Source organism: Aspergillus pseudonomiae, assembly GCF_009193645.1.
Source record: "Aspergillus pseudonomiae strain CBS 119388 unplaced genomic scaffold BDV37scaffold_6, whole genome shotgun sequence".
In the NCBI taxonomy this organism is placed as follows: domain Eukaryota; kingdom Fungi; phylum Ascomycota; class Eurotiomycetes; order Eurotiales; family Aspergillaceae; genus Aspergillus; species Aspergillus pseudonomiae.
This window is the reverse complement of record NW_022475998.1, coordinates 57,265-82,579: the sequence shown is the minus strand read 5'-3', so window position 1 is coordinate 82,579 and position 25,315 is coordinate 57,265. Positions and strand designations below refer to the sequence as shown.

Below are 25,315 nucleotides of genomic sequence, written 5' to 3'. Positions count from 1 at the left end.
CCTCAATTAGGAAGAGATTGACATACTTCCTATCCATATCCCATCTCTGTCAGTCTAAATCCCTATATTATCTCTGAGGCAGGAAGAGATTAAACACATACAAACTATCCAAATTCAGCTGTCAGCCTGAATATCATCATATTATCCCTCAAGTAGGAAGAGATTGACATACATCCTGCCCATTTCTCATCTCTGTTAGCCTAGATTCTTGTATTATCTCTGGAACAGGAACAAGCTAAGCACATACATTCTATCCATATCCCGTCTCTGTCAGTCTGAATCCCTATATTATCTCTCTGAAGCAGGAAGACATTAAACACATACAACCTATCCAAATTCAGCTGTTAGCCTGGAATCTTATACTATCGCTGAAACAGGAAGGAGTTAAGCACATACAATCTATCCATATTCAGCTATCAGCCTAGATATCCATATATTATCTGTGACGCAGGAAGGAATTAAAAACGTACATCCTATCAGTATCCATCTATCAGCCTTGACCCATATATTATCTCTGAAGCAAGAACAAGCTTATATCCTTACTTGTCTTTTTTCAATTTCACCATCAAATTGTATGGGTCCTGCTATTGCAACAGCAGTAAACATAACTGTAGAAAGGATAGCAAGAAGCTTCATATTGCCGAAAGACTTCGTTCGAGCTGTCACAAGGGTAAAAGATAGTTTAAAAGACGAATTTGGGAAAAGGCCGGAGACTGAGATTTTGTTGATAGAATTATTATACAGCAGAGGGTCCATATATATACCAAGAATATTAATATTATGAATACTACGGCTGAGCCAAGTAAGGGATAGGATGTGTGTCTCCTAAGCTAGGGTCGCATTGGTCCGACATTCCGCCTTTTCTTCATAACAATACATTACATTGCTTTTTCACCGCCATTTAGTCTTCGAAGACTCAATCAAGCTGAAGAATCTAGGTCCTATTCTGATACCAGATTGGGTCATGTACTGACAAAAAGTCGGCGTGCGTAGTATTCGAGAAATCTACCAGGAGATCTTAACCTGATCTGGCATCAGAATTGTTCAGCTTGAGGCAGCCTGAAAACAGTGAAATACGGTGAGAATGTCACTATACATAATGCTGCATGCATTACGGAGAAAGTCATGTATCTTGCAGATCTCATGCTGTGGCGTAAGTGGGCTATGCATGGACCGTCTAGCATGGTCCCCTCCGAGACAGGGCCCGATCTGCAAGGAGTCAAGGACTAGAGGTGGAGGCGCACGATCACTTCTGCATTTCTGGGGACTTTGATGGGTACCACGAGGCTTTTACCAAACACCTTGGCAAATTTCTTCCTGGGAGCACTCGTGAAGTGTACGCAGGTAATTAATAAAAGGTGTCAAAAAGTACATGAACAGAGCCGAGTGTTGCTGGAGTTTTTCTCCAACACCAGCAAGGGTTTGCCTAAGCCTCCTGTCGGGTCAATTTAGGGGCCAGTCTCCTTGATATGTTTCCATGGGACTGGCCACTAGCTTGCACACATAGTATGATGATGCACTCTGGTTGCAGTTCAATTCTGAGGGTGATTTCCAAATCAAGTGTCCTATTGCATGTGGGGCGATCCATATCTCGGACGCTAGTAAGTGAGATCTGATGCAGTGAATCAGAGATCACTCGGACTGGGCTCGGTAATCTTTAGATTCGTAGATTTCTGATTCAGCCTCTATTTATTTGTCAGTGACCATGAGATCTGCGGCCCAGCCAGCTCCATAGCAACTAAGAAAGATGAAGAGCATTTTCCTACCAAGATATTTACCATCAACAACCCTTAGGAGACGCAAAGTCGTACAATTCTAGCGAAATGCAGCACTACTCACTGTAAAAGCCTCTCGATACATCATGGACAAGCAAAATAGCCTTGAAACTGGCGGCCGTTACCCTATTTTCATACGTCATATAAAATGCGTTTGCCGTGTCCTGCAACAACTAAAAGCGCTAGACTATTCTACCCGTAATCTACTGTCTATGTTTTCATTTATTGCCGAAATACCCCTGCCCTCAGATAGCAGCTCTAACACACTTGTATGCAGATAATATATTAGCTACAATAATGATAAGCGGTGAAGATATTATATCTAGTAGAATATTAGTAGCATATGAATAGTACGGTTTGTATGTATCTTTGGGATAGGTATTGTGCAGCACTCCAGCTTCAATAGAGTGGAATTGTCCTGATCTTCTAGTAGAACATGCTCCTTGCTTAGGAGAATGGGATAGTTTGTTGATCATACGATTTTCAACATCGAGACACACCGTAAATCTTTTTCCATAATGGTAATGGATAGACTATAAGTAGCCCTGTTCTTCTCCGTGTGGGAATCCTAAGCTGACAAGAGATTTGAATAGGATGGATGCGCTGGAGAATTTGGGGTAAGCTAGTACCTATTACCTGAAAACGACTTTTCAAAAGCGGACTGACTCAAGACGGGTCTTAACAGAAATTGTGCCGTGACGGAACATATGGAGTTGCTCACGGATGTTGTGATGACTGTGGAATTGGATGTTAATTCCGATCAAGTCCACTCAACTCCCTATTGTCAAGCGCAGAATTACTAGCACAAGCTGTACGACTTTGGCAAAAGGAGATCTATCATATGTGCCTACATATCAAGGCCCAGTGGCCCGATACTATATTGGCTACAATAATGACAAGCGGTGAAGACACCACATCGAGTAAAATATCAGTGGAACACTAGCTTTCAAACATATCCACATTAGGGTTCGTAGCGTCTTATAACAACAATTATTGAGAAACCTAAATATTAACAAGACTTCTCAGTATTCACACAGTAACACTGATTAACTACCATCTAGGAAACATGAACATACTTATTGTGTTGTATACTGGGCACTAACAGACACCCACAAACCAAGTAGAGTGCCAGAAATGGTATATGAGAGGGTAACAAGGTACCATTCACAGACTTAATGTAGTTCTTCGTGATCAATCCTATAAGTTGTCTGATAGCTATATTGTACCGTAATTTTACCTGCTCAACTTGTTCGCACTTTTTAATTATTGAATATACGTACTGGACTGGGCTTGCTACCTTGGACTGGCAGTAGTTTTAGCATCGGTAAGCGAGCTTCCCCTTACCTGATTGCAATGCACATCATTCAACACCAATTGTAAGCGTGGTCTTTCTAAGGTTCGACAGATCAGATGTTCTCTATGTATCGTGCAGTTCTTGGCATAGTGTTTGATTTTTTTTACGCGTAAAACTTCGAAAAATAGCCAGTCCTTTACTGTGGATAGTTTATACTTTCTATAGTACGGATTTTAAACTTTCAGTCAGGACTGAATTGGTTGAGTTAAAAGCATTAAAAACTGGCCATTTCCAATAAGCTTGTACACGCGAAAAAGAAAAAGGTACCAAAGATTGAAAATCATTTTTGCATACACTAAGTCACTTCTATTAGGAGTTCGGATGCTTAGAATCGGACCCCGATTTACGGTCTCTTCGAAAGTTAGTTTTAAGCACAATCATCCCAGAGACCTCCATATCCACAGGATTCAGACACCATGAGCATGTTGGATAAGGCGCCGGTCGCCGTATTAGCTATTGTAATCATTTTACTAGCTCTCCTTCTGCGACCGAAAACTCAGAGGCCAAGAAATTATCTCGAGCCACCTTTGATCTCAAGTGCAGTCCCCGTGATCGGCCATCTGGTCGCATTCGCCTACTATGGACTTGGCTATTTTCCACTGCAGAGGTAAAGTTGCTAGGTATGATAATGCCGTTCTGTGCGCTGATACGTACAGTGCGAAAACAACGGCACCCATCTTCAGCATAAGAATCCTGTCCCAAAAGGTGTATATCATCAAGTCACCGGGGCTAGTCTCCGCGGTTCAGCGCAGTTATCGGACCATGTCTTTTGACCCCTTGATAACTCGCACTGCAAAGTGTGTTGGGGGCATCAAGGGGCCTGGTCTACAACTGATTCGTGAAAAATCATCCCAAGGTCAAGGGCTTGGGCATCAAACAACAGCTACTATGCGTCACACTCTCATGGGTGAAAGTTTGGACCAAATGAACAAGACGATTATCCCCTGTCTGCAAAGGAGCGTCCAAGATTTAAAAGATCATCGTGGCGGATTTGATCTCTTTCAATGGTGTAGTCTCACACTCACAATCGCCACGACGGAGGCGATTTACGGATCACTAAACCCCTACCGTCGTGCCATTGCCCGCAAAGCCTACTGGTAATTCGAAAGCCATCCTGATCCAGTTTGGCGCATTAATCACTGATCAGATAACGTATAGGGAAATTGAGAAAAGTTTGAATTCCCTTATGATGGATTTCGCACCTTGGCTGTTCGCACGAAAAGCTTGGACGGGGCGAGAGTATCTTGCCAACGCTTTCATCGAGTATTTCGATGCAGGCGGTCACTTAGAAGCGTCACAGATGGTGTACACGAGATGGAAAACGCAACACGATGCTGGAGCAGCGTTGGCGGATATTGCTCGTCTTGAAATCGTGATGGGTCTTGGGATTCTCTCTAATACGGTTCCTACCTGCTTCTGGGTCATCTTTGACATTTTTTCCCGTCCGGATCTACTCAAAGAACTCAGAGAGCAGATACAACAGAGGTCATTGTCTGTCGACTGCGACGGTGTCCATACGGTCGATTTGGCAGCAGTTCAAGACAACTGTCCACTGCTGCTTGCATCATTTCAAGAGACACTTCGGGTTCGATCAAATTCGGCTCAGTTACGAGTGGTTCACACGGAAACCATCCTAGATGAATCATGGCTGATCAACGCTGGCTCTGTACTTGTGATTCCAGCCGCAGTGATCAATAAAAGTAAATCTACATGGGGGCTGGATGCGAATGAGTTCAATCCTCAACGATTCTTAACAGGAACTCCAAAGAAGAACAAAGCATCGGCATTTATGTCATTTGGTATATCCCCAAATATGTGCGCTGGTCGTCACTTAGCTGCAGGTGAGATCATGGCTCTCATGGCGATGTTGATCATGCAGTTTGACATCCATCCTCCTGAGGGCACTTGGAAACAGCCCACCACCAATGTGAAGGCCATGGCTGCATCATTGAGCCCACCGGCGGATCAATATTCCGTGACTATTCAAGAGAGGGAGGAATTCAAAGGGGTGAAATGGAATTTTGTGGCTGCATCGGGAAAGGGAAAGCAGGATTTGATCGTCGGATAAAAGCCCTTGCGTAGAGTCCAGTTAACCTTAGCTACCTTAGCGGTCTGACCTCTTACATGCCGACCGCCACGACCGAGATACGTTATTGCGGCAGAATTGTGCATCCGAACATCTCCGAGCTGCGGTCCTTACTAGTACCTTTAGCGGTCTTGCTTATTACGTGTTCACCTCTAACTATTAGTTACCTGGAGACCTTTAAGTTGTTTTCCCCGCAGGCCCAAATCGATCTACATAGATCTGTAAACCCGGCCGACCAGGGAGGACGCATAGAAATTCCCAGGTTCATACTGATATGAAGGATTATAAGCTTGCGAGCCTCAAATTCGTCACCTTTTGAGAGAGAATCTTGGAATCGCGTCGTTTGTTACTTGGACTGATCTGACCTATCATATAACCTCTGAAGAGGTAAGTGTGATCAGTGGAAAAGAATGGTTACTGCCAAGGGAACGAGAGGGATAAATGATTTCGAATACTGATGTACACCGCACCATTTATCGAATGCTCTCATGCCATTTGGGTCACGAATAAACATCATGAGAGACACTCAGATCATGTCGCTGGATCTTTCAATGGCACTCCAGAGTGGACTCTGGGCTATTGTTATCCTTCTGCCGTTACTCGGTGGCCTTTGCGTCCTCTTCCTTCAGTTTAACAGACAGACACCCTTTCCTGATGAAGCCCCACGGCCACTCGCAGAGGGCTATCCTATTCTCGGCGTGCTACGGTTCTTTTCAGACCGGTACAGCATGTACTTCGATGGCATTTCTTTGTCTAAAACGGGCAACTTCAGCTTTTACTTTGGCAAACATCAGATTGTTGGGATTTCGGGTCTCGAAGCCCGCAAGGTTTTCTTTCAGAGCAAAGCAATGAACTTGAGCCAAGGGTTAGTAGCTTTGGGCGCAGCTGTCCTCAGGAAGTTGATATCGGCTTACTTTAGCAAAGCTACACACTTCTCTTAGCTACAACTCCATCTTTCGAGGCCTCGCCCCGTCCTCCTGATGAAGCCCTTCATTCGTCCCAATGGTTTCGTAATACTCTTGCCAGCATGATGTCAAAGGAAAACCTCGTGGCAAATCTCCCGCGCATAGTTAACGACATCAACACTAATTTCAAGAATGCGACAGACCCCAATACTCACACTGGCATTATTGACATCTTTGACGAGATCGGCTACATTGTGTACCAGTCGACGATGCGAGTCATCGGTTTCAACAAGATAGCCGACTCAGAGGAGCTCTGTAGCACGACCCTCAAGTTATTCGAACGGATCGAAGATGGGACTTCTCCATCGCGCATCATCTTCCCATGGCTGCCCACCCCAGCTTTTCTTCGACGACTCGGTGCAGGCATACAACTATATCAAACCTTCAAACGACTTCTTCAAGTGGGAGAAGACAGTGACCAAAACATTGACGATGTGTCACAATCGCTCGCGAAAAGCGGAACCCCCATTAAAGAGATTATTGGCGTCAGTGGATCCAACACCCATGGGTCAATCATAAGTCAAGCTCTATGATGGCCCAGTCTGATCAAATAGATTTTCCTCAAATGCTAACAGACAGATCTTTATCAGTTTGTACTTGGTACGTTGTTCGCAAGTCAAGTCAATACTCCAATCTGTGCTGCCTGGCTGCTGGTCTACCTAGCCACAAATCCACACTGGCTCAATCTCGTGCGTACTGAGGTCGACTCTGTACTAAAAAGGCATGGAGCTCCAGACGAGACACCTCAGGAAACTTTCCGCCGCCTGAGCATCGACGTGTGGGAGTCTGAGTTTCCTCTGATACAACTATGTTTGCGCGAGTGTATCAGGCTTCATCTGGCTGGATCAACATTCCGCAGAAATATTAGCGGCAAAAGTGTGCCGATTGGGAGTACTGGAGAGGTTATACCGAAAGATGCCTATCTTGTTCGTATTGATTATCCTGAGGCCTGTGCTTCACGCGAACGCAAATCCTGACATGCTAGACAGTTTTATCTCGTTGACGAAGTCCATTTCAACCCAGATATTTACCCTAATCCAAACCGGTGGGACCCCGGTAGGTATCTCCCAAATGGGTCTCAAAGCAACGATATTCCACTCAGTTATCTTGGCTGGGGAGCTGGCCGACATCCATGTGGTAAGCTGGAATTTCATCTATTGTAAACGAACAGGATCAACAGCTAATGTGATGCGGCATAACCTAGTGGGTATGAGAGTAAGTAAAATTACAGTCTACCGATATTGTGATAATCCAACTAATGCCACTTGTCTCAGCTTGCCAAGCTCACCGTGACGATTCTTATAAGCAGGTTTGTTTCTATGTTCCAGTTCACACTATGCAATGACCAAGGCGACACCGTCGCTGAGCCGCCGATGCCAGACCGCAAGTTGCATAGCCCCCGCAAACCATCTGTTCCTGTCAAGTTGAAGGTCGAACGAATATAATTATCAAATCAACTTCAAGCTTATAGCTTTCCTTATACGTGTCTACTGCCTATTAAATTGCGAGATGTAAAGACGCCGTAATAAATAGCTTTCCTCAACAAACAAAACTCCGACATCTGCAGTGAGATTTAGGCGTCAGTATACATACCTAGCTTGGCTTTAGCCATACTTGGGGACCCGGTGTGGCTCACAGTTTCACTCTACATGCTTAGAATGGGCGGCGTGGGATTAAAAGGTCCACATTGCTTTGCACTATTAGATTATGCATGTTTCTTTTTTCATTTTGGAAACAGAAGACCCCCGGTAGCCTTGCAAGCCAAGGAATTGAGATTGCTACGACGGTTTATTTTCGGTTCGAGAGTTTACGAAAAGAAAAATGATCTTATTGAATCTATTACTATCCACTGCAGTACTATGTTGTCCTGCAAACGTAATGGTAAAAGACATGCCGTTTACTACCCCATTACATACAGTCAACGTTCAGTATTACACCTTGAAGAGGATTGTTTGTTGTAGGGAACATACCTAAACTAAGTAATGCCATGGAAACATTCAATAGAATACAGCAGATCACGTAGAGGTTTATCGACTCTGCCGAGAGCAGAGAAACGTACTCACAACCAGTGCCAAATGACATGGTCAAATTATCCTCCTATGTCCCCTCAAAGCTGCCCCTTTGTGTTGAGTTGAGCATCCACTACCGCCATAACCCCCAGGTGATCCGTAACCCAGGGCTTCTCGAATCCCAGATTTACGATCTGCCTCCTTTCTTCGTCTCCCTCTGCCAGGATATCTTCTCCAAATCGCTCAAACTTCAGTAATTTGACCGACCCCCGGAAATAGACCTTGTCCATTCTGGAACACCCGAACTGCGCCCGCTGTTTAGTTGCTGCTTGTTGGCCCCATGTATATCCTTCCTCGGTGTCCTCCTCTCCGCCGAGTTCTAGGAATGCGTCCTTGAGATGGTTGTCCACATGCAAGGTGCGATCAAACGGCTGGATTGCGTTAAAGTCACCGGCGGCGAGCGCAGCATCCACCACATCATGGTGCATATACTGAGCAACTAGCTGCATCTGTGGTGGGCGGTACGGAGGCTCAAGGGCCAAGGACTCTAGGTGCGTGTTGCAGAGGCGGATTCGCTTCTCCTCAAGCCCAATGGAGAGGTCGACGAAAAGGGCATCGCGATCCATGCGCGTGTGGGAGTAGTGGACACGAAAGACAGACGTAATCGGCAACTGCCTGCTGACAAGGATGGTAGTGCCATACTGCGTGGTGGCCCAGTTGGCGGTGTCAATATCGGTCAGATGGAAATGGTCTTGCACCCACGGAGTCGCAGCAATGGTTTCCAAGTCAGAACGGGTGCATTCTTGGAGAAAGATAACAGGGGCAGTATTTGGAGGGAGAAGGCGTGTGAGTTGGTGAAGATGTGCCAGCGCTGGTCGCATGCGGGCTGCGGCGAAGGGAAGCATAAAGTCAATATTCCATGAATAGAGCGCAATAGTGGCGATGGCTAGACTATCATTATCATTGCTGGTTGATGGCGACTTGGAGACCCAGGTGGATGTTGTGGGGTCAAAGCCATAGTAAGCCTGGGTGTAAGGCTCGCCCAAAGTCCAGGGCACCGACGTCTTCCGAAGGGTCGTGGTGTCCCTGATGGCCTGGGCCACAAGCGCTTCCATGACGACGGGTGGAGATATTGATAGGGGGAGTGTGGAGTTAAGAGGAAACAAGAAAGAAGAATGGCTGAATTTGAAAAGACACTGCTACCAAGGTAACGTGAGACCAGTAACCTCGCTTGGGATTTTCTTGTTGTTACCCCTCCTTTCTGCTAAGCCACCTAGGCTTTAAGCCAGAGATCCGGCATCACCGTAGTGACATCATATCCCCAACACCGGAGGAAATAGCCCAGTGTCCTAAGGATATGATCAGACATGTCGAAGTCATCATGTTCGATAGATCTTTCAATGATCAGAAGAATAGTGTAAGCCGCGTTGACAATCTGTTGGGCAATATCGAAGTCTCGAACCAAATTGTTCGTCTCACCACCAAGTACATATCATTCATATTCCTGAATGCCATTGGGCACACAAATGATCCAAGCCGAGATGTATTCTCGAGCAGTCGAGGGTATATCATCGGAAAGCCGGCAATCTCGCGGTCCAAAAGAAGAGTATATTATAATCTGAGCCTCGCGCCGACAACTATCATCGACCTTGTATGATATAGACGTGATATTTTGCAAACGCTCAGTTTCTTGGTGGGAAATCCTTTTGAAAGCATTCGAAGGCCATCAGCAAAGATCATGAAAAATCACAAAGCGTATCCTTGCACGGCCACCTTGCACCCACGGCCCGGGGGTCCCGATCTCTCCAATGTTGGCGGTTGACAGCATAGTCATCCACGGTGGACATCAAGCACAATAGAAGTTCTAGATGATATCTGGGGCGAAAACGTCCATCGAGATCTCAGACCATCCATGCCAGGTAACCTATACTTTCTCTCAGTAGATACATTGATTTGTTTGTTTGTTTGCATTGTCTGCTGTTTGATAGCGATGACTAATCTACCCCAGTCACGTGCGCGATTTGATGCATGGATGACGCAGGACGGCCGACGATCTCCCGGATGCGGGTCAGCCTATCGACGGGCATCTCTCGTACTCTCTCCGTGTCTTGTTCCTTTCTTATTTCCCCTCCTTCCTTTGTTACCCTGCCGTCCACGTGTGTCTACAGAGTCTCAATCACCCCTAGACTAGCCTCCGGGCTGTGTACTCTACAAATATTCGCTGGAACTTAGTCGCTCCCGCTGCCCCTCAGACGCGCGGCTGGACCGGGTTGTCTTTACGCTACAGCAGGCGGTGTACTACTACTCCCCAGCAGTCGTTCACTTTCCCGCGGAGATCATATTGGCGCAAGATGGCGGCCCCATCAGGCTTGCATGCGCATCCTCATCACGGCGCGACCGATGCGGGACCTAAGCTAGTCAACCGGCTACGCGACAGCCGGTCACCGTATGTCAGAGCCCACATGAATAACCCAGTCGCCTGGCAACTGTGGGACGCAGAAGCGATCAACCTCGCCAGGCGCTATAACCGACTGGTGTTTCTTAGTATCGGTTACTCGGCTTGCCACTGGTGCCATGTCATGGAAAAGGAATCCTTCATGTCACCGGAGGTGGCTTCCATCTTGAATGAATCTTTTATCCCAATCAAGGTGGACCGCGAGGAGCGACCGGATGTTGACGATATCTACATGAACTATGTGCAAGCTACCACTGGCTCTGGTGGCTGGCCGTTGAACGTATTCTTGACTCCGGATCTAGAACCGGTCTTTGGCGGTACCTACTGGCCGGGACCCAATTCGACGACGCTACTAGGTAATGAGACTCTCAGCTTTGTAGATATTCTGGAAAAGCTCCGGGACGTTTGGCAGACCCAACAGCAACGGTGTCTTGATAGTGCGAAGGAGATCACAAAGCAACTCAGGGAATTCGCCGAGGAAGGAACACATTCGTACCAAGGAGACAAGGAAGCAGATGAGGATCTGGACATTGAACTTCTGGAGGAGGCGTACCAACATTTTGTGTCTCGCTACGATTCTGTACATGGAGGTTTTTCTAGCACACCTAAGTTCCCTACCCCCGCCAACCTCAGCTTTCTGCTCCGACTTGGGGCGTACCCCAATGCGGTATCGGATGTTGTTGGTCAAGAAGAATGCGAAAAAGCGACTGCCATGGCAGTGCATACCCTCATTAGTATGGCACGTGGGGGTATCCGTGATCATATTGGACATGGCTTCGCAAGATACAGTGTCACTGCTGATTGGAGCCTCCCTCATTTTGAAAAGATGCTTTATGATCAGGCACAACTCCTGGATGTATATGTGGATGCATTCAAGATAACTCACAACCCTGAGCTGCTAGGTGCAGTGTATGATTTGGCCACATATCTGACCACCGCTCCTATTCAGTCATCCACTGGTGCTTTTCACTCTTCGGAAGACGCGGATAGCCTGCCGTCACCGAACGACACGGAGAAACGCGAGGGAGCATACTATGTCTGGACACTGAAGGAACTGACACAAGTGCTCGGTCAACGGGATGCTGGGGTTTGTGCTCGTCACTGGGGTGTTCATCCGGACGGCAATATCTCCCCCGAGAACGATCCACACGACGAATTTATGAACCAGAACGTGCTTTCCGTAAAGGTAACACCGAGCAAACTGGCAAGAGAATTTGGGTTAGGGGAAGAAGAAGTGGTAAGAATCATTCGTTCGGCGAAGCAGAAACTGCACGATTATCGGGAACGAACACGAGTCCGCCCTGATCTGGACGACAAGATCATTGTCGCCTGGAACGGGCTAGCCATTGGGGCACTCGCCAAATGCAGTTCTCTGTTTGAGCACATTGAAAGCTCCAAGGCAGAGCAGTGCAGGGAGGCAGCAGCAAAAGCAATTAGCTTTATCAAAAATGATCTTTATGATAAAGCAACCGGGCAACTGTGGCGTATTTATCGCGATGGTGGCCGAGGCGATACTCCAGGCTTTGCTGACGACTACGCTTATTTAATCAGCGGCTTGTTGGATATGTATGAGGCAACATTTGATGACAGCTATCTGCAATTTGCAGAACAGCTTCAGAGTAGGTGTTCTGTCAGACCCCCATCTTATAGATACTGACAATACTACCAGAATATTTGAACGAGAATTTCCTTGCATATGTGGGATCGACTCCGGCAGGTTACTACAGTACACCGTCCAACATGACATCAGACATGCCGGGTCCTCTGCTTCGCTTAAAGACCGGAACCGAGTCGGCCACTCCATCAGTTAACGGAACCATTGCGCGCAATCTGTTGCGACTCGCCAACCTGCTCGAGGACGAAGACTACCGGCTGCTCTGTCGTCAAACATGCCATTCTTTCGCAGTCGAGATCCTGCAGCACCCCTTCCTCTATGTGGGACTGCTTGATGCAATTGCCGGACTGGAAGCTGGCTCGCGAAACTTCACAGGCGTTCTCTCTACAACACTTCTTCCCCTGACCGGGTCCGGGTCGTCAGGCTGTCTCAACAGCAAGTCCGACGAGCCAACATCCGTGCGGGACCTCATTGTACAGAGACTTCGGGCAAAAGCCGGTCAGGCGATATCAACCTCAACGACCACCGTTTCCCTCATTGACATCCGCCCTTCCCACTTGGGAGACTTCGTAGGTAATCAGTCATTCTGGTTGCGGACTCGGAATAAGCTCTACAAAGATCTGAAGCCGAGTGAGCCAGTGAAAAACTATTTACTTGTATGTGAAGGGGGTAGTTGCAAGATGGTGGATGTATGATTCTGCAGGTTTTGCTTTTGCGACCGACCTTTCTCATTACTTTCCGTACAGGGGCTATCTATGTTCTTCAAGTTTATGAATTCGGAGGCTTTCTGCATTAGCAATTGGGTCATTGTCTGTTTTTTCGAGTCTGGACAGGATGGCTATACTCAGACGCGCAGTACCATTACATAGGAAATTAGCAACGAATATACTTCCACATACAAAAAACACGTATTATCTTTTCCAGAAATATGATGGGGAAACAAGGAACAAACACATGCCTTACATTCATCAACACCGGTATAAAGCACACTCACAAAATCTTCACACTAAACAAATAACCAGAGCTACACAATCATACCCAAACAAGAACATACACAGAACCACCTCCGACTCCAAATAGTAAATCCCAAATAAACCCGGTAGTAGATACACAATAAGCCCAGCACGCGATCAGACATAGATCGAAGATCGCAGAAAACCCAGGCCGACAACACCTTGTTTCACATAAATTAAGCACGGTAATTACCCCTCGCCGATCGCCTCGCCACTTATCTCAGCATCTGATATATCTGACGATATCGATCCCGTGTGTAGACTGCCCCAATTAATCATCTTGTCTTATATTATGGGGTTAAGGCTGCAATGTGGGTCTCGGGGCTGAAACACAGTATACAGGTAGATGAGGCATTTTAGGCGCCTGGATCGGTCGCGTATTCGGGGTCAGATAGCTTCTGTGGAGTAGGGTTCTGGGAGTGAGTATTTGCCCGCGTGTGTGTGTATATGATGGTTGTGCTTGTATGTGGTTGAATGGGTGGTGTTTGGTGGTGTGTTTGCTATATATCTTGGTTGTTGGGGGGATGCACTGATCTGTACTTGTGCGTACGGATCTCTATCTTGTGTTTGCTTGTTTAGTGTAGATTATAATGAATATTTTAAGGATTGATCTTTTTAATTATAAGTATTGGCAATCCTTGTTTGTTAGTAGGTTGATAGGGGTAGCTTTAGTGGAATGATAGAGTTGGTAGAAAAAGTAGGCTGATGAAGTAGACATGGAGGATCTAATAGACTGACTCTACGGATTGGGTAGAAACAATTCTAGTATATTAACATATTCAGCGAATTCGGTAGAATATTAGTTGCAAAATGAAGGTGAAAATTGAGTCGGAAGGGTTGTTAGCATCGGGTGTACTCCGTAGTGCAGTTGCTGAACACAGAGAATGTGAGAGGTACCACATCCGATATCATAACGACGACCGATACTACGCTGGTGAAGAGGAATTTAGACGGTAGGCGTGGAATAGTGCCAGATGAGTGGATTGGTTGCCTCTTAAGGGTAGAAAATATTTTGTTTCTCATTTGGAGGAGTTGAGTAACCACATTTGAAGCTATTGGGAGGTTATTTGTCTTACATGGCATATGTCCTCTATATAAATGTGAACACATTCTTGTCTCACTACTAGTAGTACTTAGAATTTGCACTTATCGTTCAGAATGTAGCAATATCTATCACTGAGTATGGTTGTCTGGATGTGCTCCGCTATGAACTTTCATACAAGTATCGAGCCCATGCGTATCCTGCCTTGGTGTCATGATTCCCTCGCATACATCCGCCCTTCTTGCATCCAATAAGACACGTTTAATGTTTTCGCCCGTCAGGCTCATGGTGATGTCTCCACTCTATGACTTGGCCATAGGGAGACAAACCCTGTACCAAGGAAATTGGATGGAAAAGATTTCGACAACATGACTGCTTGCACCAAGACCCTATTGCATATCGAGTTTCCGGTTTAGGAGATATTGCCGGCGAGCCTGCAGATAATTAATGGTGGAACCTTAATACCGTTCCACACTTTGAGTGAGGGTCGGTTTTGCAAGATTTGTCAGAGCACTAGAGAGTCATGGTACCGAAATATCAAAGCTAGCTTGTTTGATTCTGTGTAGTTGGTTACGTCAAGCACAGATCAATGTCATATCTAATAGTTGACATACCTGCGTTAATGCCCACCCAAATGCTGTACGAGTACTGACATGTATAAACTTAACCAGCCCCGACAATAAGTATCCCTACTACTCAAGCACCAATTGAAATCCAAGTCCTACAGCCGCATCGGCGGTGAACCGGGACCTTCACCTGGCAGGTGAGGGCGAGGGTAATTGTGAGAGAAGGCGGAGAAGATGTCCGCGGTAGTTGCCCTGGTACTGAATATGATGTTAATACAACTGGATTGCTGGTTAGGGTTGCGTGCAGAGTAAAGTTTGATCTCATTAGAGCTGATCTTCTCGGATACAGTAGCATCGGTCTGAGCTTGGTCTGGATAACGGTCGTCGTCAGGACAGTCCTTGGTGTGCCTCAGTTGGAGGTACCAGGATTTATCCCGAGTTGTACAAATGGGCCTTTTGTTTGGACTCCTCAAAAATAGCCAGAGTAGCATTCCAACTCATTGTTTAAGGGATGACTTGCTAAACCAAACCAGGTTCGGTTTCAGCAATAAAACATACTATACTACTCTTTCATTGAATGCAACGCATGCTGAAGGATCACAGTATTTATGACGATAGTAGGAGCGTAGAATAGTCACAACTCGGACTGCCGTACGTTTTTCTCGCAGGAGATGATGGCCACAATTGTCTGTTTGCTACCTGGGGGAGATCACGAGACCACACTGGACTAGGTGATCGACTTAGAAAGCAAGCCAAGGCGATATTACAGAATAGGAGCTGGGTTGATCGAGACCGTCCGATCAAGAATTTCTGTACAGTAGATAAAATTGATCTATCAACTGGCTCACCCCTGATCCTTTGTTGGACCGTCTTCATGCTTCCTTTTGTATCCATACTTCGTAAGACAAGGTCGCCTTGGGTTTATTTTTAAACATGTTCCGTCATGCCCTATCTTCAAGCTAGTTAGAATCCTCCGTTCATACCGCCACGCTGAGGCTCATTGTCAAGCTACTCCGTACAGCTCGTGTGAGAGTGGCATTGTGACGTCAAGGATTCCCAAATGAAGAACAGAATGGAAACAAAGATTGATAGATGTGAAACAAGATGTGATTAGTACCCTGGCCTACCGTTGTCCTTGACCCCAGAACCCTGCGTGGAGGCGCCAGCTAAGTCCAACGGCGTTAGGGCTTGTAGTACGACTCGTAGACACTTTCCCGTTTAGTTGGCCACCATCAACCCAGGTCGGATGCGAGAAGATCTATATTTAATCGTCCATGGTTACACGGGCGTTTACGTGGTCTTCTGTGCAAGGGTCGTTTGTACGGTATGCATGGAGCCGGTATGTACATCCATACCAAGGTACAGTGGATGGTGCACATGGTCTCTCAGCATCCCAGTACTCCTTCCACGTGGAATGCCGACAATGCGATTTAGAAGGAATCGTATAAAGTTCCCAATACGCTAAGGAATAAGTTCACACCTCGGGAGACCGACCACTTTTGACAGATCATGACAGATCAGCCAAGACGCCGCGGTTGTTTAAATTACTCAATTCGCCAGGCTCGACTCGGCAACGGTACTTGTGATCCGTTCGGCTAGAAAGTCCAAGGCGTTCTGGACTGCTCGAGACAGCGAGGACAAGGAAAAGCCGGTGAGACTGAGTGGACTGGGTGGACTGAGTGGACTGTGGTAGTATGGATTATGGTACAGAACGTCAGCTGGAGTCGTCAATGGACAGTTAATATCCATGGTTGATGGGGCCAATCTCCGAGGAGGCGGAAGATGAAACATTAGCGAGTGGCAGATGGCCTCCAAGGAGGTTGCCGAGTTGCCAAGTCGTTGGTGGTTAATCGTAGAATTACCCCTGGTTGGGTGGTCCGTTCATTAATCTTTTTGCCCGTTCCTCGTGGGTGGCGTCTCGGATTGGTCAGACAACGGCGTTTCACGGGTTTGCACCAATTCTGAAACGGTTTATTTTCTTGTCATATTATTTTGTCATCTTATTATTATTATATAAAAAATCAATAAAAATAACATATCCGGTCTTATACCAGTTTGTATTTCCATTCCTTCAGCAAATAGTATGTGGGGTCCTCATTCAACTCATTGTGTTTCTGAATGCCATTGACCGTCGAACAATGGGATCTCTCAAGGTCAACTGCATGCTGCCCAGAAAATGAGAGTTGGATGATTTCCATGGCTTTGGGTTGATTGTCCACTCTTTTTTTTCTTTTGTTTTTTCTTCTCTTCTTCCTTTTTCCGACTAGTGGTGGGGGCCTGCTCCAAGGTTGCAGGGGTCGAGGACCTGCAATCTCCACCGTCATTGAGCCAATAGTACATGGGACCTGACCTGGTCGGCATGTTGATTGGCCGGACTGGGGTTAGGGTGTGCCAGGGGTACAGAACAAATTGTATCTTGCGTACGGGGAATTTCACCGTCATCTCGTTTTAATATCTTCAGAGAATCTTATTAGATTACCAGAGAGACACTATGATCAAGCCATCACCGAATCATTCCATAATGGATCGGTAAGGTTACATCCTTTCCATGGCTGGGGGATTCTTTCAGGAGGTCGACAGGAATGTATTTCGTAGTGGTTGATGGGCCGGCAGACTGTTCCAGACTATCTCCGGTATGTACGAACTGACTTGGTGGTTGGGAGGAGAATCAGGGGATGAAAGAAAAGCCCCGTCGCTTTCCTCAATTTCATGTCCATGAAAATCTAAAACTCTAATGGTTCGTTACCGATCTTCTTTGTGCAAAAGAGATCAAAAAGGAAAAAAGATAAAAAGGATAAAAGATTAAAGACAAGATCACTGGGATTATTTGACATCCGCCCACCTCCAAGGATGCTGGGTTAGATTTTCTCAGACATAATTCCTCCGATCCCCATCTAGAACTCTCCTTTAATCACCATTGCAAAGCCAAGCTCTCTCCAGCTCATTTCATTTGTGTTTAATTATCTCAGATCGTACGGCCCCACTTGGAAAGAGCGACCACGCCCGTTGAGGGGCCTTCGACTCTCCTTTCCGTGATTAAGGTCCCCATCCACGATATCACAGCCGTCTCACGCTACTGTGTACCACTATATTATCACTTCTCTCTCCACGTCCTTTGCCACTCTCTCTCTTTTTTTTCCCCCATTGCTGGTCTCTCACGCATTTCCAAGCTCCCTCGCCTCTGGTACACTTTTTTCACTCTTTCAAAAAGTGTCTCCCAAGGCTGTCACTCTTTTGTCTATATTGACCTCGACGGAACGGCGTACATACACCCAAATCACCTTTCTTTCAACATCACCTGATCGTCCAGTCCAATCGCAGTCGATCTGCCTGTTGTTGGACGCATTTTCTCCATCCATTTCATTCTTTACTCGGTCGGATAGCTTCCCGGAGAAGTCACTTTCTCGATCGAACGCAGTTGACCTGTGAAAAAACCTCTCGCAAACCAACCATAACTCCAACCAGTAACCACCATGCGGTCTTCTTTGCTGATGGGTGCTCTTTGCGCCGCCGGTGCCATGGCCAACCCTCTCGAGAAGCGGGCCTACACTACGGACTGGACCATCGTCACTGTGACCACGACGATCACCGCACCTGCGGCCCCGGCTCCTACGACTTCCTCTTCGACATATGTTCCCGTCCAGGAACCCGTCGCAAGTGTGGAGCCTGCTGAGCCGGCCCCGGCACCGGTGGAACAGAGCTCGACCGGAGTCTTTGTCGAACTCCCTACTTCTTCCGCCCCTGCGCCTGTGGAGCCCACCACCGCGGTGCAGCCAACAACCACTGCTGCTGCGGCCGACCCTGGATCTGCCTGGACCTCCGCGTGGACCTCGGCGTGGACATCGTCCTGGACCTCTTCAGCCTCCCAGCCAACCACCCTGGCTAGCACCACCTCCAGTGCCAGCGGCGCTACTCCCACGAATGGTTACCAGGGAACCGTCTTGTACAACCACAACGTTCACCGTAGCAACCACTCCGCCAGCTCTCTGGAGTGGGACAGCTCCTTGGAAGCTAGCGCCCAGACCCTCGCCGCTAGATGCGTCTACCAGCATGATACGTAAGACTGCCCCGACTTTTCGTTCGGTGTGGAATGTACTAACGATTGCTGTAGCTCCATTAATGGCGGTGGCTATGGCCAGAACATTGGATATGGTGTCTCCTCGGACAAGATTGGAGAGATGATCACCAACCTGATGTACAACAACGAGATGGGATACTTCGAGAGCCTGTACGGCGAGGCCAACCCCAGTATGGCCAACTTCGATGCTTGGGGTCACTTCTCCCAGATTGTGTGGAAGGGTACCACCCACGTTGGTTGCGCTACCGTGACCTGCAACAGTCTTGGTAACGTTGATTCGTCTGTGGCGGTTCCCTTCACCGTTTGCAACTACAGTCCGGCCGGTAAGTAATAGACACCCTTGGTTCCCGCTGGTGAATTCCAGGAATCCTGACAATACTGTAGGAAACTATGCCGGCGAGTATGCCGACAATGTCCTTCGTCCCCTTGGACAGGCCATGTATGTCGCTTAGATTTCGAGAGTTATTTTCGCCTCGACTGTGACGGGAGATCAGTCTGTGCACGCAGCGGCAAGGATTCCGATCCAGGGTAATGATTGAATTGCTGGGGTCGGGGATGCACCCGGGAACCGTTCGGTGGCCAGATTAGATGAACTTGGCCAAATCAATCGTGCACAGATTCTCTCCTGTATCGACCGTCCGCGAGATGTGAAACTATGAAACTCACCAATGGAGATACGCCTGGCAATTGTCAGCTTCTTGCTTTTATTTGAACTTTTTTCCTGTCTCCTTCGGTTTTCCTTCGAGACCGCCTTGCGCTTGCCTGCCCCAACTCGCCAACCTCATGATCGTATCCGTCATCGGAGTCTAGCCATCAGGTTGGTACTGAGGTGCAGGCCATGCGATGTGGGATTTTTGATTTGCCTTCTCTGTGAATATTGATTTTGCCCCGTCATGGTACACCAATGGCAACATTTGAATCATTTGATTCTTCATCTTTTTTCGCTTCTCCGTTTGTGCTTTCATGTGTTCATATAAGCGTCTTGGCGGAGCATTTTTGATGACCAAAAACTAAATGATGAGATTTCCTACGAGAACGATTCCCGCGGCATGTAGACTATCCTTGTAGAACCCATTGATCGCCGATGCGCGGCCATGGCACTGACAGATGTCGTGTCGTGAACCAATGAACGGCTTGGCTGAAGTAATCGAACCCCACGTGACTGGCTCGTTGGAGATTATCTTCCCCGCAACCAGAAGTATAGCTGGCCGCGCATTCGACCTCCCCAGCCAGCTCCCTTCGTCCGAAACGTCATCGGGCAGAGAATCCCCGTCTAGTCGGGTTGCAAATCAGCAGCACCTAAGAGTCCATTTCCACTGTGACGGTAGTGGTGCAGCCTATCTAACCTTAGGGTGGCTGCTGAAGATTGCCACATCAGATTGAACTCTGGCGATACGACGTCAATTCGGAAGGATCATTAACTTGACACTTTCGATCTACAAACTCTTCACTTGCCAGTACTAGCCGACCGTCACCGTCGCGGAACTGTCATAATTTAGCCTGTCAATTGGCTGTACACGCAATTTTCGACAGTCGCAACTTCGTGTCTAGTTTGAGAGACCCAAGTAGCTCCTCTGTCCTGCGTCTCTGGTCAAACTCCACTCGGGGTTTTTGTATGACGACAGAGCCGGTCTAGGAAGATTACGGTAAACTAATCAGAGGCACTAGGTCAAAGAAAATTATACCAGGTGCTTTCAACTGGCGATCAGTGTTAATTTCATCTTTGTGGTTTTTAGGCAATTGTTCGCTCGTCTGTGCGACTGCGACCCACAGGTTCTATATATCTCTTGGCGCATCGCGAAGCTACTATATCGACTAAGCTTCTTCATCCGTTCCTCCGATACCACCTTTGCCCCAAGCCTGCCGACGCTTGCGCCTGCGACTGCGGTCCGCCGTGTTTTATCCGGCTAGCAGACCTTTGACTATTCCTCTTGTGATTACTGTTTTTGGTACCTTGTAAGCGTCCCTTTCTCCGTCCATAGGCTCTGGTTTCCCTTAGCCCGGCGCCCGAGCACATACTCTCCCCACGCCTGTCGTTCCTCCGGAGTCCGGACAGCGGGGCTATCGAATGAGTACTCTTATATCCTATATAGTCCTTATTTATATTATAGTTCCCCCTCGCTCCTTTCCTTATCTTTAGTTTGCTTGAGATTCGTTTACTGTTAAACTGCCTTTATTGTCCTCGAGGCCTGCTGTTAGTTACTATCCCGTGATTGGCTTGGTCATGCGCTACTAGCCAGAATCCATGCCCTCATACTGCCTGCAAGATTGCCACTATTTCTATCGCACCGCTTTGCGCCTACTGTCCATTCCTACCTTCCTCGCTTGTCGCTACTCTTAGTTGATCATATTCTGGACGAATATCACTTACTGACACGATGTCTTATTCGTCTGTCGCAGTTCGTCACTTCACGGCCCCAAAGCCACGATTGGACGCGATGGCCACCCCTCGCTCTGAGCCTACCATGGAGACTAAGATCAAGCCTACTTCGGTGGACGGCGTGAACGGCCAGAATGTTGCGTCAGAATCGTCGAAGAAGAAAGGGTCCACATTCGCTAACCAAGAGTCTCTCCCGAAACTCCCTGTCCCGGATCTAGAGGGCACATGCAAGAAATACATTGAGGCCCTGTCTGCACTACAGACGCCGAGGGAACAAGAAGAGACCAAGGCTTCTGTACAAGACTTTCTCAAGTCGGACGGACCTGTTCTTCAAGAGAAGTTAAAGAATTATGCGTCTTCGAAGACCAGCTATATTGAACAATTTTGTAAGTGTATCCGTGAAGGGAGGGAGGTATATTACATTGCTGAGTTGAATGAGAGCTAACACTGCCGCCTAGGGTATGATTCTTACCTAAACTACGATAGCCGTAAGATAAACCCTATCACAGAAACTATCTGGGCTTCATCATACTGACTCTAACAGCGGTCGTTTTGAATCTAAATCCATTTTTCTTGCTGGAGGATGACCCCACGCCTGCCAGGAACCACCAGGTCACCAGGGCAGCATCGCTTGTTGTATCAGCCCTCAGCTTTGTCCGAGCTGTGAGGCGCGAAGAACTCGAGCCGGATACCGTTAGAGGGACACCACTATGCATGTATCAATATTCTCGGCTGTTCGGAACAGCACGTCTACCCACCGAAAATGGATGCGTGATCAGTCAGGACCCTCACGCCAAGCACATTGTTGTCATGTGTCGGGGCCAGTTCTACTGGTTTGATGTCCTCGATGAGAACAATGATCTGATTATGACTGAGAAGGACATCGCCCTTAACCTTCAGGTAATCATTGGGGATGCGGAACAGACCCCTATCCAAGATGCCGCCAAGGGAGCTTTGGGTGTCCTCAGTACGGAGAACCGCAAAGTGTGGTCTGGGCTACGGGACATCTTAACAAAGGATGAGGGCTCAAACAACGCAGAATGTCTCAACATAGTTGATACAGCACTCTTTGTTCTCTGTCTGGATTATACTGAGCCGAGCAATACGTCTGACCTCTGCGCCAACATGCTTTGTGGTACGAGTGAAGTGGTGAAGGGTGTACAGGTCGGAACTTGTACCAACCGGTGGTATGACAAGCTCCAGATCATTGTGTGTCAGAACGGCAGTGCCGGTATCAACTTTGAACATACCGGCGTGGATGGCCATACGGTGCTGCGTTTTGCGAGTGACGTCTACACAGACACCATACTTCGCTTCGCAAAAACTATCAATGGACAGGCGCCCACTCTGTGGGCAAGTAACAGCCCCGACCCGGCCAAGCGTGATCCCCGAAGTTTTGGCAATGTCAGCACTACGCCTCGCAAACTAGAGTGGGACATGCTTCCTGAACTGAGTATTGCCCTGCGATTCGCCGAATCCCATCTCGCCGACCTTCTCAAGCAGCATGAGTTCCGTGTGCTTGAGTTCGAAGGGTATGGTAAGAATTTCATCACATCTATGGGGTTCTCGCCAGATGCGTTCGTCCAGATGGCATTCCAAGCTGCGTACTACGGGCTGTATGGCCGTCTGGAGAACACCTATGAGCCAGCTATGACCAAGTTCTTCTTGCACGGTCGGACAGAGGCGATACGGACCGTCACCAGCGAATGCGCCAATTTTGTACAGACTTTCTGGGGAGAGAATCCAGCAGAGCAGAAGGTGGAGGCTCTGAAGAAGGCAACTCAAAAGCATACCGCTACTACAAAAGAGTGCTCCAAGGGACAGGGACAGGATCGACACCTCTATGCATTATATTGTCTATGGCAGCGGTCCTTTGAGGAAGGCTCTTCCTCTTCTGGCAATAGTGTAATAAGCAGCTCCAACGGCTACTCTAGCCCTGTCGAGAATGGCTCTACTATCGACTCACCCAAGGCGCCGTTATCGGATGATGGTGTATCCTCCACGACCAGCTATGGCTTGCGTGCGATTCGCCCGGCGCCACCCACCCCAGCACTCTTCAGTGACCCCGGTTGGGACAAGATCAACAATACGATCTTGTCAACCTCAAACTGTGGAAATCCATGTCTGCGGCATTTTGGTTTCGGCCCAACGTCTGCGGACGGCTTCGGAATTGGCTATATCATCAAAGATGACTCCATCTCGTTCTGCGCCTCGTCCAAGCACCGCCAGACCGCTCGGTTTTTGTACACACTCGAGTCGTATATGTTTGAAATCCGCAAGCTGCTACGCGCCACGAACCGTAATACGGCCAGTCCGCGAACCAGTCGGGCCCGGGAAATGGAGATCATCGCCGAGCGGCTCCAAGGGGATCACCGTCGGGGCCGGCTCGTCCGGGGAGATCCTGGGGCAGTGCGCCGAGGTGCCGATACGCCAACGACCGACAGCGGAGAAATAGAAGACGACGGCATGGGCGGATGTAAGTTCCCGACTCAATCAATCTTTAACAACACACTAACAGCGTATCAGACGGGTTCTTCGACGCCGGAATGCTATTGCATGCACTCAAAGGCTTGAGTACAGACCGAGAGCGTAATGAGAAACCCGAACGACGTCGGTTTGTTGGCAAGAAACTACGTCTAAATGAGTACTAATGCTTTCTGCCTTGGGGAGTTTGGTTGTTTCTTGTTGAGAATTTACGATATGCACATTTAGAGCGAGATACCAATGCGATTACTTGTTCTTCAAAACTCGTTCTCAGTAGTTTTGTTGGATGCGGATCATGTGATTGAGTACATATCGTACCTTCAAAATCAAATCATATTATGCTCTGAGTCATTTCTTGCAGTTCAAATGCTGTCACGAATGCACTGTGAGAGAAAACTTTCTGCGAGGTAATATTATTACTAATTAATCCTGGATGGAAAATGAACCAACCAGAATCTGGCCTGCCGCATACCGAAAACGTCGAGGAACATGGAGTTTCCATCCGTTGTGTTCACGCCACCGACTTTCTGCCCAACCGACCACTGTCGGAAACGACCATCCCAATTTTCAGTTGAAATTGCCGTAGATCAGTGGATTTACATAATAGCATATTCGTGATTGCTTGAAAGTAGCCCGTATTTTTTTTCCCCCCCTTCTTGCGTTTGGATTGCGGTACCTTATAGGGCGTTGTCCACCGATTGATCTGTACATATGTACATCATGACTTCGATCCTGTGGAATAGTATATAACATGCGAGTCAAGTTAGGGTGATTGTTCTTTTATTATTCAATTGTATACCATGAACACTTTTAATGTTGTTTCTTGGTTTGTTGTGCTCTGGAGGGGATGTCGACTTGCACACATATATATAATACGATGAGATTGCTTCAGCCCTTCGAAAAACACTCCACGTCTGCCACGAATATGCATGTGCAAGTCATGCACTAGATATATATGCATGCACTAGTATGCACTTGTAACCTGTCTCTGTCAGCATAGGGGATTTAAAGACAATTGAAAATATAACGGGCATTTGTGAGTTGTTCTGTTGATCTCCATAGGCTTAGTGGCTTGGGTAGTATTGGCGAGTGAATTGATGTGTTGTACCCCGTACATGATACCTCTAATTTTTTATCGTTTTTACTTTTTCTTTCCCCTCTTGGGGTCGATGCGGCTACTGCAACTGCAAGTCACCGCACATCCTGTAAGTATGGAGTACAGCGTGTTTTGTATCGGTAGGGCATGACAGTTCAATGAGTGTTAGTTGTCTCTGAGATGGCCTCAGGCACATACTCGGTCATGGTAGTATCGGATTCTGTATCAAGTAGATTATCTAGTTTGAATGCCATGGGAGAATGTACTCCCGGAGTAATATTTTCTTCTATGCATGAGAATCGGTATCAGGCCACTGATTGTTTATTTTGAACGAGGGACCCCGTCGTATCCTATCGATCCAGCCAATCTTGCCAAAAGTGAAAGACCCAGAAAAAAA

The 25,315-nt window shown here is 47.4% G+C and overlaps 7 protein-coding genes across 7 annotated transcripts; 6 read left to right on the top strand and 1 right to left on the bottom strand.

Moving 5' to 3' along the window:
* Window positions 1-3,551: 3,551 nt before the first annotated feature.
* Window positions 3,552-5,197, top strand: BDV37DRAFT_278868 (cytochrome P450; the record flags this gene model as incomplete). Its single annotated transcript, XM_032086179.1, has 3 exons — window positions 3,552-3,736; window positions 3,786-4,226; window positions 4,288-5,197. The coding sequence occupies 3 exons, from the start codon at window positions 3,552-3,554 to the stop codon at window positions 5,195-5,197; spliced, it is 1,536 nt and encodes a 511-aa protein (XP_031945696.1).
* A 533-nt stretch (window positions 5,198-5,730) lies between these two features.
* BDV37DRAFT_278867 (cytochrome P450) lies at window positions 5,731-7,625 on the top strand (the record flags this gene model as incomplete). Its single annotated transcript, XM_032086178.1, has 6 exons — window positions 5,731-6,080; window positions 6,140-6,665; window positions 6,771-7,106; window positions 7,170-7,317; window positions 7,385-7,395; window positions 7,455-7,625. The coding sequence occupies 6 exons, from the start codon at window positions 5,731-5,733 to the stop codon at window positions 7,623-7,625; spliced, it is 1,542 nt and encodes a 513-aa protein (XP_031945695.1).
* A 595-nt stretch (window positions 7,626-8,220) lies between these two features.
* On the bottom strand, window positions 8,221-9,411 carry BDV37DRAFT_171932 (endonuclease/exonuclease/phosphatase family protein). Its single transcript, XM_032079346.1, has one exon. The coding sequence runs from the start codon at window positions 9,302-9,304 to the stop codon at window positions 8,288-8,290; it is 1,017 nt and encodes a 338-aa protein (XP_031945694.1). The 5' UTR covers window positions 9,305-9,411; the 3' UTR covers window positions 8,221-8,287.
* A 541-nt stretch (window positions 9,412-9,952) lies between these two features.
* Window positions 9,953-10,460, top strand: BDV37DRAFT_171909 (uncharacterized protein). Its single transcript, XM_032079344.1, has 2 exons — window positions 9,953-10,108; window positions 10,198-10,460. Exons 1-2 carry the CDS (start codon window positions 10,058-10,060, stop codon window positions 10,378-10,380), a joined length of 234 nt encoding a protein of 77 aa, XP_031945693.1. The 5' UTR covers window positions 9,953-10,057; the 3' UTR covers window positions 10,381-10,460.
* Window positions 10,461-12,981, top strand: BDV37DRAFT_171916 (thioredoxin domain-containing protein). Its single transcript, XM_032079345.1, has 2 exons — window positions 10,461-12,263; window positions 12,314-12,981. The coding sequence occupies exons 1-2, from the start codon at window positions 10,541-10,543 to the stop codon at window positions 12,952-12,954; spliced, it is 2,364 nt and encodes a 787-aa protein (XP_031945692.1). The 5' UTR covers window positions 10,461-10,540; the 3' UTR covers window positions 12,955-12,981.
* Window positions 12,982-17,688: 4,707 nt separating this feature from the next.
* Window positions 17,689-20,003, top strand: BDV37DRAFT_238573 (CAP domain-containing protein). The gene is made up of 3 exons (XM_032080854.1): window positions 17,689-18,937; window positions 18,992-19,281; window positions 19,343-20,003. Exons 1-3 carry the CDS (start codon window positions 18,354-18,356, stop codon window positions 19,408-19,410), a joined length of 942 nt encoding a protein of 313 aa, XP_031945691.1. The 5' UTR covers window positions 17,689-18,353; the 3' UTR covers window positions 19,411-20,003.
* A 1,333-nt stretch (window positions 20,004-21,336) lies between these two features.
* BDV37DRAFT_295909 (choline/carnitine O-acyltransferase) lies at window positions 21,337-24,189 on the top strand (the record flags this gene model as incomplete). The annotated part of the gene is made up of 4 exons (XM_032089988.1): window positions 21,337-21,724; window positions 21,797-21,826; window positions 21,883-23,814; window positions 23,865-24,189. 4 exons carry the CDS (start codon window positions 21,337-21,339, stop codon window positions 23,987-23,989), a joined length of 2,475 nt encoding a protein of 824 aa, XP_031945690.1. The 3' UTR covers window positions 23,990-24,189.
* Window positions 24,190-25,315: the final 1,126 nt, after the last annotated feature.

Excerpts from the sequence above, each read along its gene's own strand:
- BDV37DRAFT_171932 (XM_032079346.1), bottom strand. The coding sequence starts at position 9,304 with ATGGAAGCGCTTGTGGCCCAGGCCATCAGGGACACCACGACCCTTCGG.
- BDV37DRAFT_171909 (XM_032079344.1), top strand. The coding sequence starts at position 10,058 with ATGATATCTGGGGCGAAAACGTCCATCGAGATCTCAGACCATCCATGC. Across the intron at positions 10,109-10,197 it reads TCTCAGACCATCCATGCCAG|TCACGTGCGCGATTTGATGC; the intron begins GTAACCTATACT and ends AATCTACCCCAG.
- BDV37DRAFT_171916 (XM_032079345.1), top strand. The coding sequence starts at position 10,541 with ATGGCGGCCCCATCAGGCTTGCATGCGCATCCTCATCACGGCGCGACC. Across the intron at positions 12,264-12,313 it reads ATTTGCAGAACAGCTTCAGA|AATATTTGAACGAGAATTTC; the intron begins GTAGGTGTTCTG and ends CAATACTACCAG.
- BDV37DRAFT_238573 (XM_032080854.1), top strand. The coding sequence starts at position 18,354 with ATGCGGTCTTCTTTGCTGATGGGTGCTCTTTGCGCCGCCGGTGCCATG. Across the intron at positions 18,938-18,991 it reads TGCGTCTACCAGCATGATAC|CTCCATTAATGGCGGTGGCT; the intron begins GTAAGACTGCCC and ends CGATTGCTGTAG. Across the intron at positions 19,282-19,342 it reads TTGCAACTACAGTCCGGCCG|GAAACTATGCCGGCGAGTAT; the intron begins GTAAGTAATAGA and ends ACAATACTGTAG.